The sequence below is a fragment of the Dermacentor variabilis genome, chromosome 3 (genome assembly GCF_050947875.1).
Source record: "Dermacentor variabilis isolate Ectoservices chromosome 3, ASM5094787v1, whole genome shotgun sequence".
NCBI classification, from domain to species: domain Eukaryota; kingdom Metazoa; phylum Arthropoda; class Arachnida; order Ixodida; family Ixodidae; genus Dermacentor; species Dermacentor variabilis.
In genome coordinates this window covers 172853097-172865863 of record NC_134570.1, presented here as the reverse complement: position 1 = coordinate 172865863, position 12767 = coordinate 172853097, and the positions used below count along the sequence as shown (strand labels likewise).

The following is a 12767-nucleotide window of genomic DNA, read 5'->3' as shown; positions in this document are numbered from 1 at the left end:
AAGGCTGGGATGCGCATCGATTCTCCAGATCTGTGCTTCTTGGTAAGAACTGGGTAGGGGAGCACGACATCGTGCACCATTACACTATCTTTGTCAAATCTCACTTTGCTTCATGAAGAGTTTTCCAATGCCTTCTTCAACTTTTTCAACGCAGTTCCATAGCTGCACCCTTTGGGTCGTATCTTGCCACACAACAATATTCGTCATCTGTCTTGTCCGCATTTCCTTCCTTTAAAGGGAAGCTGAAGAGTCTGTCGAATTCAATAAGACGCTCATATACGGATGCGGGAACATTATAAACCATGTAGGTAAATTTTTGGGGTTTTTTTTCAATTAGGAGCGACGTAATCGTTGGTTAAAATTGCGCTGTAGCTCCGCCCCCCGTCGAATGCCGCGCGCTGCTGCTGACGATGCGAGCGGAGACCGGAAACCGCGGTGTCGTGACGTCAACTCTAGTGTTTTGTTCCTTCGCAGCCTGCGCGACCGTGCCTGACCGTGCTTGTTTCTGCGTGCGTGCCATCGTAATCTGCTTCGATCGACCCTGCATTCCTTTGTTGGTGCGTCTGCGTGTATGTAGAGTGGTCTCACGTAGCCGACGGAATTCGCCGCCTTTACGACTTCGGTTACGAGTAGCGTGCGGATGGCGCACAGATGAAGGTCACTACACGTACTGCATGAACCGGGATGCTTTTCACGCGTTTAAACCGTCTTTGTAGATTGCCGACAGCTTTGGACAGCGCACAAATGCCGACGATCGCATCCCCGCTTACGTTCCACGAGGAGGCATGCAGGAACACAACACTACAGTTGTTTGACCGGAAACGAGCTCGCTAGATTGGCGAAAGATCGGCGAGATCACTAGATCGCTTTGCAAAAAACATACTCACCAAAGAGCATTTCCAACACGAGGAGATACCAAGACTTCGCTTTCGTTCGCGTCGAAAGCACTGCTCGCACCAGCATCGTTTGCTTCTTCGAGAGGCCGGCTCTTCGCAATCGGCTCGTACAGCTAGGGAGTAACGCCGAACTCCTCAGAAAAACGCAGTCTCTCTAAATTTTCCATTACCTCTTATTTTTCCATTACAGCACCAAACTACCTGGCACCGCGCTTCATGTGTAGCGGCAGCGGTCGGTCACTAGAGTTGACGTCACGAGGCGCCCGACCAATCACAGGCGGAAACGAGACGCGCGAGCTGGGCGTGTCCGCTGCTGCACTTTTCGTCGAAATAAAATATATTTGCGCTTTCTTTCGCTCAATTTCGATACGATATTCGAATTCGGAGGGTTGAAAACCATTATGTACACATGTTCGCTCATTTTTTCTGTTAAACCTTTCAGCTTCCCTTTAATGCTGCGAGCTCGGTACTTCCAAGTCACGAACGGCATGCGCATTATCAACACGACAGAGCGTTCTCGACAGGAAAGTAGCCAGTGCAGCGTTTTCAAGAAAGGAAACTTAAGGAAGACAGATGACGATTATTGTTGTGTGGCAAGATACGACCCAAAGGGTGTAAATTTGTTAAAGAATGTGGTAGCCATTCCGTAACATCTGTTCAGTACGCCGCCTCTTAATGCACCTCAATGCGCCTTCACCCACCCTAATCCACCTTCATCGACCTTAATCCAGCCTAGTCCTCCTTTATGCACCTTAATTGCGAGGGGGCCTCCACATGTCTGTACTCCTAAAACCCTTTCATCCGAAAGTGCGTCAGACGGTTACACAGCACAGTCGAGTTTTCTGGCTCTCTTCTGCATCTTGAGCTTGCCTTAGTTCTGTGCAGTTGCTCAAATTTCGAACTCTATTACACGTTCTAGGAGGTTTTTACAGCTCATTATGCCTTGAGCATTCTACGCTTTCGAGGATGCCTAGCCCATTTTTCCATGTGCCGTTTCATGCGTAGTTTATTCAATATATTCGTAATATTAATCTTCCAAGTACAATTTCACTATTTGATATTCCGAAATGCATTTCATTTTTCAAGCACAATGCGGAGCTGAGCATAGCGAGAAATTGGGCTACTTGGTGCTCGTTCGTCTTGTTATGCGCGGAGTACAACTGAACACTAAAAACTCAGTGCCCTTCCACTCTGTGAACAAGGATGACCAGCGAAGCTGTGTATGTGGGCTCCCTAATGGCGAACTCCACGTCCGCCGCGGGTCGTCCCGGCCTAGCACTATCTCCGGGGAGTTTCTTGCTCACAACAACAAGAACATTTCCTTCGAGGGCACAAGTATACAGCTTCGCTGTGAAAACGAAAGAAAAACGAAACGAAAACGAAAACGAAACGAATGAGGGACGGCAGCGTGCACACTTCCAACTGTTTAATGTAACTTAAAGATCTGGCGATGCTATCCCCTTCGCGTGATTTCGAGTGGCTTGGTATGCGCGACGCGTCAAAGGCCGAAATGTATCCTGGTTGACTGACTGAAAAACATTTATTTACAGAAGTTTTGTACAGGGAGGTTGCGGGGGCTGTCCTTAAGGGGCTGCCCCTGACAAACACTAGGCGGGCTCCCCCTTACAGAAGCCCATTGGCATCGGCCGCCGCCCGGGCCCACTCGACCAAGGCCCGTTGGGCCGTCAGGTCAGAGCAACCGAGCAGGCCTTCCTCCCAGCAACGTGCGAATATATCGAGCTTGGAACAGCGGCAGAGACGGTGTCAGCCGTGTGCTTCGACGCTGCAGAGTCACGCGAAACGCCATAAAAGCGATCGTATCCCAAAGAGCGATAGTATGGTGGCTAGAGTAGCGACAGCTTCTACGCGACGAGACAAGAGCACAGCGACATGACAAATCCTGGAAAGAGCAACTTTGAATTTGATGCACACAGTTCTCTTGGTATTTTGGCAGCACTAAGGGATATAAGAATGAATGAATGAATGATCTTACCTCTGCAAGGATGTTTGTTTCGCGTCAGTGGTGTACCGCAGACTAGACCCTTCGGCTGCGACACTTCGGCCAGCCTCGGCGACGGCAGCGCAAAAGATCCTGGCTGATTTGAAGTCCTCTTCCGCGTCACTGGGCAGATAGATGACAGACCGCGAGGGAATGAGTGTGGCAGGAAACAACACAGACGCGCGGTGCAAGAAAGCGCTGCCGTAGATGTTGCAGCCGCAGGGTCCACCACAAAACAAATCTGGGCGTCTACTCTTACACTAAAATAAATAGAAAAAACGCTCTTACACGAGTTGTTCGTGAGAGCGACCAATGAGGCGGTTAACGTTTCATAAGTGCACACAAGTTTGTAGGGATTCCGTGATGGAGGGCTCCGCATTAATTTTGAGCGGCTGAGTTTCATCATTGCGCACCCCAAAGCAGGTTACGCGAGCGTATTCGCATTCGGCCTCCATTGCGATGCGGCCAGCGTGAACGGGGATCGAACCCACGACCTCGTGCTCAGCAACACACACTCCATAGCCACTGAGAACCCGTTGCGGGTGTGGACACGTCATAAGCGACGACGGCCGGTCCATGGCATAGAGCACTTACGAATGAAAAAGCTATGTGAATTCAGCCCCTCGAGACGGCTCGGCGCGTTGTGACTGCGAATATATCCGCCCAGCCAGAACCTTAGGGGGACGTCCAACTTCCAGAATAACTGTAGTTCAGTCGTGTTGAGGGCGTTGACTGGCCAGTGTTGTATACTAGAAAGAGAATATCGTATTGCTGGTGGAAAAGAAATTGGCAGTTTGGGCGGCGGGAGTACGAAGCATTGACAGACATGAATAGCAAGGTTTGCCATTGCACCTGAATTCTGTATCTGTATATATTCTGTATATAATTTGTATATATAATTCTGTATATAAAGTATCTGTTCTGACAGGAACATTTGTCTGCCCCAGAAATTCGGTGTATCTTCCAGAAATTATCTATGCGTGTGAAGTTGAACTATTGTTAATGCTTCATATTTGCTATAGTACAGTTTAGTGGATTCTTAACGTCCCAAGTTTCCTATTTCACACAGTGCCCGCTTTCGAAGCCTTTGAAGAGAGTTAAACTTGATTGTGCAGTGATGGACCAAGTTAAGAAGCAGTAAGTAAATCGAAGATGTATCGCATAAGATCACTGTAAGGTGTTGTGTTTTACATTTATTGGTTGCATATATTGCAGGTAACGCGAGGAGTATCGTTTCTGAGAAGATCTACATGCGGTAACCAATAGACGTTTTCTTGGAATATGATTCCCAAGAAGTTGACTGTTTATGAATGTTCGAAGTTAACTTTTTTCAAACTGTAGATATATAGTTCCGGATAAAATATCGTTCCTGTGGGTTTTAATAGCAAATAATTTGTCCTGTTTATGTTTCACTGCAGTTTATTGGCGTTCAGCCAAAAGTTCACTTGCTCTAACTCAATGCTAGGTTGCTGTACCTGCTACGTGTCTGTACCTGAGAAGAACACGTTGATATCAGCCGCGAATAATGCTGTCGCGTATTGTCACGTATAATATTGACAGTACAATATTAGAACAGCCTTAAGTACTCAGAATACCATTAACGTACAGTAAATATAACAATTAATCATAAGATGTACCCTTGTGTCACCCTGTATTTAAGCTACTGGAATTTCAGAACTAACACCGGTTATTGCTGTGTGCAGCGTTCTTGATGTGAGGTAGCGGATAATTAAATATAAAGCGACGCCAAAGATTCTATAAGGATCTAGCTGTTTTAAAATATCATGGTATTGCACGCAATCGAAGGCTTTCCTGTAATCGTGAAAGATAAAGTACTACGAGTCAGCATTCGCTCTGCTACGTAGTCAAGAATTTGTTCCTTTAGTTTGAATAAAGCGGTTTCCGAAGAATTACTCTTGCAGAAATCATATTGATCACGTGCTACTATATTATACGCGTTTAGGAACACGGATATCCTTCCGTTAATAATTCGCTCAGCAATTTTCTATACAACAGAAAATACATAGATTGGCCTGTAGTTTGTCAAATCATTAACCAGGCCACGGACAACAGACATTCGGGCTAGCTTTATTTTATGTGGGAATACCCCGTTGGAAAGATTATAGGTATGTACAAGAGGTATGCTTGCAATTTCGCGGACGGCCTTCAGAGGCCTCACTTTTATCTCATCTGCACCAGAAAGAAGCACATCGCCGAAGTGCTCTAAGAGGACGCGACTGAATGCATGTCGTTGGTAATAGTTTGAGCATGTCACAGTATTTTTTTATTGCGGTAGCAACTATATGGACACTATAGGCGCATTTACACTGTAATCGTCGTCGTCGGCGTGATGTAGCGTATAACGTCCACGTGCGATAACACCGTGGGCGCGCGCCCTATGCTGTAGGGGCGAGTGAAAGCGTACGAGGGCGAGCCAAGGATGGCGGCTCGATCTCGCGCGCGCAATGGAGGAATGCGCGAGGGGGAAGCACGCCGTCTTACGAGACGTTCATTTGAGGGATCGTCACTCGTTTGTGCACAGGCCCGAGTGAGAGCGGGCGCGAGAGGGAAAATCTGGGGGCTTTTGCTCCTTGAATATATCACTCTGCCTAGGCACCTAAGGAGGAGATTTCTTAGCGCGTGTTGTATGCGTTTGTCCCCTAGACATACCGGCATTGCGGAGTGCGGTCGAGTTCTTCGCCGCTGGCTGCCCGCGCGATGCTGCAGAGCGCGCACGCCCCATTTGGAGATCGCTGTGTCTGAAGGGGCAATGTTCTGACTGGTGTTGCATAAATCGCGGGTCGCTTTTTCGTATGGACGATAGCTTGGACTTTTACAAGCACTGCTCCAGGAGGGTACATGTAAACGGAAAACGGAGGACTCAGGAGAGCACCTGAGGTTATATTAAAGAAGGCGGCGCAGGATCTGGATCCAGGGCAGCCAAGTGGTAGCGGGGGCGTCAAAGCTGGAAGCAGGGCGGCCCGTAGTCTGAGGCCGCGGAGCCCGAAGCGTGCCAGGGGGTGTTCGCATAAAAAATGCGTCTGCGATAGCGGACAGCCGATCTTATACACCCCTTGCAAGCGCAGACATCGGCGGCGTCCTGGAGGCGTCGTTCGGTGTCCCGGAGGCGCCGCCAATAATGCGACATAATGACACGTTGTTACAAGTATAGTAAAAAACACGATTGAATAAATATAAATAGGTCCAGTCGCCTACTTGCGACGCTAAGTTCAGCACCGCCGCGCCCCGTGAAGTCTGCAACACCAGTCAGAACTTTGCCTTTGAAGGTACGCCGGACAGACTTTCTCGCGCCTGCGGCGCTGGTGCTGGGTCAGTCATCGTCACCGGCGGCCTTTCAGCTACTTGCGTTCAACCGCTGTTGCTAAGGCGCTGTGCTATGCCTTCTATATTTTCAATATATGGGGCCCAGGCTCTACTACAGTTGCTACTGCTCCAACAGAACCATCTGTGATGTTATTTACAAGGTACATGGCCGTAAGGTGCGAGAAAGCTACAATCCGCCACGACTGACTTAGCCCGCCGCTTCACCTATTGTACCGCACCCGCAGCCAGCGTCCGAGCGTAAACAAACTCGACCCACTCCGCAATGCCGGCACGCCTTGGGACAAAAGCCTACAACACGCGCTAAGAAGCCTCCTCCGTAGTAAAGCTCCTCCATCCACGCTCCATTCACGCGCAAGAGCGGCGGTGGCGCGTGGATGGAGGGGCTTTACTCTGTGTTACCTAGGCAAGGTCATACATTCAAGGAGCAAAAATCCCAGATTTAGAGTCACTGGAAAAATTTCCAGAGTACCGCATTCGTTTTCCCCGTGCCGCCGACGCGTTCATTGGCCCAACCGTACCACGTGACTTTGGGGTACCACATACCTTCCAAGCGCCGGGCGGGCCGGCTGAGTTATGCCCCAACCACTGGCACGCGCTGGAAAGCTTCGGCGCGCGCCGAAGGGTCAAATGCGTCAAAGCGTCGGTCGGGAACTCGCTGAAGCGGAACGTCGCGCAGCGATTATGTCTACTGCCGATGCTAGAAGTTTGCCGACGCGCGGCGAAGCTGCGCCGGCGTGCACCAATGAGAGGCTGCGACGCCTCGCAGGCGTCAACCAATCGGAGGCTGCGGAGCCTCCGGCTGCTAGGCCTGTAATGGCCGACCGTGCGGAGACGCCGGCACCAACGATCGTCCGAGTTTTTTGGACGCACGACGCGCGCGACAGTGTTCCTGAAAGACAGTGTTGTGATAGTAGGCCGACAACGACACGATCAACCGACCGACGACCGTGGGTTGTGGCAGTGCGACGTGGATCCGAAGCGACTTCAAACGACGCCGACTAACCAACCTGCCCACTGGGTTCCGCCGGGCTCGGTACGATCGTCTGCTAAAACAGCCAACCGAATCACGATTGCCGCAACGCCTGTGCTTGTTGCATGTGCATATTCTTGTGCTCAAAACGAATGGAAACACGTTTACGAGCTCCGAAGTCTGGATAATCAACACTCGCCTATTGCCGATGTTGTTTACGTTACGCGTAGGCCTAGCGAGTCCATCGAGTTCGTAACTGGCGAGTGAACGAACTCACCTGAGAAACTCTGTCGAAGGAAATGAATTTTCAGGTCCGTTTGGTGCTGCAGTGATTTAAAATATGGCACTCTTGACTTCGTGTGACCTGTGATGTGGTGAATGAACCGTGTCGAAGTTGGGTTGGTCAACCGCGGCGTGTTTCGTGAGGTGTCGGTTGACTCAAGTTTAACGGGCAAGCTCTGCGCTGTTTCCAGTGGTAAAGATAACTTCCGAAAGCGAAATACACTAGTTGCCGAACTATTGGAAGTACTTACATAATCAGCCGTGCCGCCTGTTTCAGCTGACACTGCGCTCTTCTATTCGGCATGTGAATCCAGTTCAGTACAAGTTCACTGTACTCATTCACTCACTTCTTTCTAGTGCGTCCGTCTTTTGGGCTAGTCGGGCATAAATCGCTCGTGAAGCGATCAAGAACACTGACGCACTGAAGCATACGTGACAACGCAGTCATGTTTGAGTCAGTGTGTCGTTATAGTTGAGCACTGCAAAAAGAAATTATCTGTTTGCAACGTGTGCCCTGTGTGCAGTGCATAGCAGGACCTGCATCATGCAAGACCTATGCATGTAGCAGCGTATACCACGATTGCTTCGATGCCCGCTTCAGAAGCAGCAAGTACTGAGTCAATGAAACTGTAATTGATTTTTTATCTCACTTTTTGCTTATGGAAAGTGTAGATGGTGTGAGTGCATTGTGGGGAAGGTGAAAAGGTGTCATCAGTGTTTTGTGCAGTCAGTATGCTTAAACTGCTGGAATCCCTTCAGCCTCTACTAAAATGTTTCTTGCTGCGATACTATAAATTGTAGTCAGGACAAAGATCTACTCAAAACCAAGTTACTAATGCATCTGCGGAGAATGTGTTTGATTAACAAGTTAACGCTTCCACAACAACAATATGCCGATGCACAGCATATGTGCTTACAATAAATACATTCCGTAAAGGTGAACGACTGGGCCTACAATATCAAACTTTGTAGTAGCACTGTAAAAAGGGCTGCCATGCGTATCAGCTACAACGAAAGTGCTGCACGTCCAACCTTCTTCCTTGGAGGCACTTCTATAAAGACTGTTCGGGCCCTTCCCATTCTGGGTGTAGCATTTAGCTGTTCTCTCAACTTTTCCGCATATGTCACCAACACTGTATGTAAGCACCGGCCCTTTCTTGGGTTTGTGTCCCGTGTCTCCCTTCCCTGATGACCTAAGGTTTTCCGAGCACTCTACACTTCTATCATTCTGTCACGATTTGAGTACTGCTCATCAGTATAGTTCCCGTACCAAACTCGTGACGCTAACAAGCTTAAGCTTGTTCAGCGCCGGACAATACGCACCCTTTACTCCCGTGTTTTCGGTTGTCACAAGCTCATGCCAGCCTTCGAGGATTGCCTCAAACCCCTCAAGTAGCACACCCTGCAACACCAACGCAACATTGCACTAGTCTATACTGCAGGGTGTTTGACGTCTCTCTGGACAGCACTAATCTTTCTTCAGTTTGTCTGAACAAGCGGTCAGCACAGCCTGAGCCCTCATCACGCCTCTATGGCCCGACACCACAACTCCATGATTATATCTGGCATGCAGAGCTTTCTCTCCACCCCCCTGGCGATTTGGATTCTCCTTCCTTGGAACCAGACTTCATTGGCACTCCTGTGTGTTGTGCACCTGTCGAATGTATGCGTGTGTGCCGTGCTGTGTTATTGAGCAAGTGTGTGTGCACGTGGAGGGGAAGGAAGTGTCTTCTGCATCCTGCAAATTCCTGCTTTAGATGGCTGGTTATCAGATGCTCTAACATACAGGCATCAGCCTTCTTTTTAGTCTAGTGTGCAAAGTTACCACTAATAATAATAATATTATTATTATTATTAGAATCATCACTTTGACCACATTGATTGTGTTGAAGCCAGCGTGACACATAATTAAAAATATTTCTGGAGCTTTGTGGGCTCTCTCTTCTAAAAGGAGTGCCAAAGATGTACGTCTTCTTCATGAACATAGTGGTGTTGTCTCGAACACTGCTGATGCCTTTGCAGAACATTTCTGTTTGCTACATCGTGTGAAATATGCTTCAAGTAACCTTCCTTTTCAGTCTGGCACAGTGTATGCTAACAGTCAATGAAAACCTCGTTTCCAAGTATATGAAGTGCCTTAAACTTTCCCTTTCTTGTGGTGTTGATGGCATTTCCTCCACAGAGCTTACCCCTTTGAGACGCTGTCTACACAATTGGGCACAGCAGGACTCTTAAATGCTTCCAACACTATGGCATTAAGTTATATGCACAAAACGCACCATGTGAAATTTTGATACACCCTACATGATGCTCCACTCCTTAGGGTCGATGAAAGATCTTGGTGTGTACTTCGACAAAATGCTAAGCTTCTCTTCACATAGATAATTACACAAGATGCCCTTCACGCTCTTGGAATTGCATGCCGTATATTGCATGATTTCCACTTACCTGTTGTGTTTCTGAAATTCTGCTGTGTGCCTCCAACTACTAGAGTATGCCTGTGTAGCAGGGGGGTGCAATGAGCAAATCTAATTCTGACCTCATTGAACGCATCCAGAATAAATTGATGTCTATCTTCAAGCACCACTTTTGCCATTCTGGCGACCACAGTTGAGCCTTCTCAAATATACTTCAACTCGCACCTCTAGATTCAAGTCTTAATTAATCGCACCTTTTGTTCCTGTATAAGGTGGTCCATGACATTATACATTCCTTAAAGCTTCGTGATCATATGCATTTGTTTGTGCCGCAACAGTATACCAGGTAGCATTCCACATTCGTAGCCTGGGCTTGTTACAAGATTGTGCTAATAAGACTCGACTCCAAAACATACTTCAGAGTTCATTTCCTGTGTATTGTGTATCTGTAGATGATCACGTAGGATTAACTTCCTTTTACTTTTCCGCATTTCCGTTTTTCCCTATTTGTTTCTCTATCTTCCATTTTTTTGTCTACTACATTCATGTTTTCTCTACATTTTGTCTCACATAGTGCTCGTTAAGTGCACCAGTACAAAGGCTCTCTAGCTGTTCCTGGGCACTACAATAAAAATTTGAATGATTGATTATTATCGTAGTATAAAATTGTGCTTTTTAAGTATGTACTAGTATACTATTTTAGTGCAGTAGCTTTTGTACAATTAAAAAAAGGGCATGAATTAAGAAGAGAGTGAGAAAATGATAGATGAAAGGTAGGGAGGTTAACCAGGACTGAGCCCGGTTGGCTGCCCTACACTGGGGAAAGGGAAAGGGGGACGGAAAGATTAAAAGGAGAGAAAGTCCACTGGGGATATCAGTCGGTCACTTCGTTTGGATCACAGACGCTGACTCAATCCGATATCTTTCAAATATCGCAGCAGCGCTTTTGTGGCCTTTTGTAGCTACGATATGCGAGGCCATGGTCCCAAGATCTTGTTCAAGATGAACGGCTTTCCATCTAGCTGATTGAGAGCTCTGCAGAGGTCTTGCCTTTCATCTTCAAAAGATGGGCAGTAGCACATTAGGTGTTCTATGGTTTCCTCGACACCGCAGGCATTGCACTCGGCGCTATCAGCCATTCCAATGAAAAATGCATATGCACTGGTGAATGCGACGCCCAAACGTAAGCGGCACAGCACTGTTTCCTCATTTCGCAGAAGACCTGGTAACAGCCGCAGTTGCATAGAGGGATCGAGGGAATGCAATCGATGTTGAGTGAATTCAGGTGTGTGCCACTTTTCCAATGTCAAAAGAGTGCGCTAGCTTGCCTAAGTGTTGGGCTGCGTTGGTCCGCGATAAAGGTACAGAAACGAGGGTTGCTCCTTCGTGGGCTTTCCTAGCAGCTTCGTCAGCGAGGTCGTTGCCGGAGATACCGCAATGACCACGCAGCCACTGAAACACGACGTCGTGTCCTTTCATGATCATGTGATGGTGCATTTCTTGCATCTCCGACACGAGTTGTTCACATGACCCGCGATGAAGAGATGACAGGAGACATTGTAAGGCCTCCTTTGAATCGCAGGATATTGCCCACCGATTAGCCGGTTGGTTATTAATATAATCAACGGCACCTCGGAGGGCAACAAGCTCCGAACCGGTCGATGTTGTCAAGTGAGAAATCTTGTATTGGATGCTTAGTGATCGTGATGGTATAACCACTGCGCTGGTGAAGCTGGTCTGAGTGGAAGAACCATCCGTATATATGTGGACTCGATCAAGTAGAAAGTGTGCAAACAATCCAGAGCTGCTTGCTTCAAGGCCAAGGTAGGCAGGACGGTCTTCTTTCTTATCCCTGGAACCGTAAGACACACTTGAGGTTGTTTTAAACACCACAAAGCTGAGGTTGAACGTGCTGAGGGTGTGAAGCCCGATGGTAAGGAGGCACGATGGATGCTGACCTTGTTGGAGAAGGACGCCTGTGGTCGTCGTTCTGGCATGAATTAAGAAAGTGCAATAATATGCTATGTGCCTGATCATATGCATTGTGCTATTAATTTCTTCCGAGTTTTAATAATGGCTGGCTACTTACTGTATGCAGTTTTGTGCAATAAAATATGCCACAGCAATTATTGCGTGCCTCGCTGAACAAATTGAATATATCTTTCTCAGTCAAAACATCATAGCAGGCTGAAAACAATAAACTGCAATTTTTCTTTTTGTGGTGACGAAGTGTATAAATTGTGAAAATAACCTGTTTATATATTTCTTATACTATGCAAATGAGCTGCTCCCATGCATTCGAATAAGTGCTTCAATAGTACGACTTGGCAAAGGGCAACGAAAGACTCCTATTAAAACCCTCTAATTCTCAAGCTTGTATTATCTGACGGTATGTCATTTCATTAATGTAAAGAAAGGCAAACTTGATATGTGGAAACCAGTTACAATAGAACATGGCCCTTACACTGTGAAAATGTTTTGTAGCAATACACTCAATGTGGAGGCCTCCGGATGCGGTGTTGATGCATCAAAACAATCTAGAATAATAGAGGTGCTCCATTGGCTAGATTTGGCAGAATCAAGAATTGGGGGGTGAGAAGATACGAATTACATACATTTTAGCTATTCTTTTTTTTTTTTTTTGTGAGTGCTACAGGTGTTTCAATTCTGTTTTGCTGATTTTCTCAGAACCCACTTTTTCACGTTTCTCTCATGCACCAACAAGCATAATTATATTGACACGGATGCTTTATCTGTATCCGGTTACCGTATTTCACCGTCTAAAAAATGTTAATCGTTATCGCTCGGTGCAGGATGCGCCTGAACGTATCGGAAGTTTCGCGAATGTTATCGATGGT

At 47.3% G+C, this 12767-nt stretch overlaps 1 protein-coding gene across 1 annotated transcript in view; it reads right to left on the bottom strand.

Moving 5' to 3' along the window:
* LOC142574327 (uncharacterized) overlaps positions 1–12767 on the bottom strand; it is a 98502-nt gene that overhangs the window by 31038 nt on the left and 54697 nt on the right. The window contains exon 8 of the mRNA XM_075683439.1: positions 2890–3018. Within this exon, the coding sequence (XP_075539554.1) occupies positions 2890–3018 (129 nt within the window). The remainder of the gene's footprint in view (positions 1–2889; positions 3019–12767) is intronic.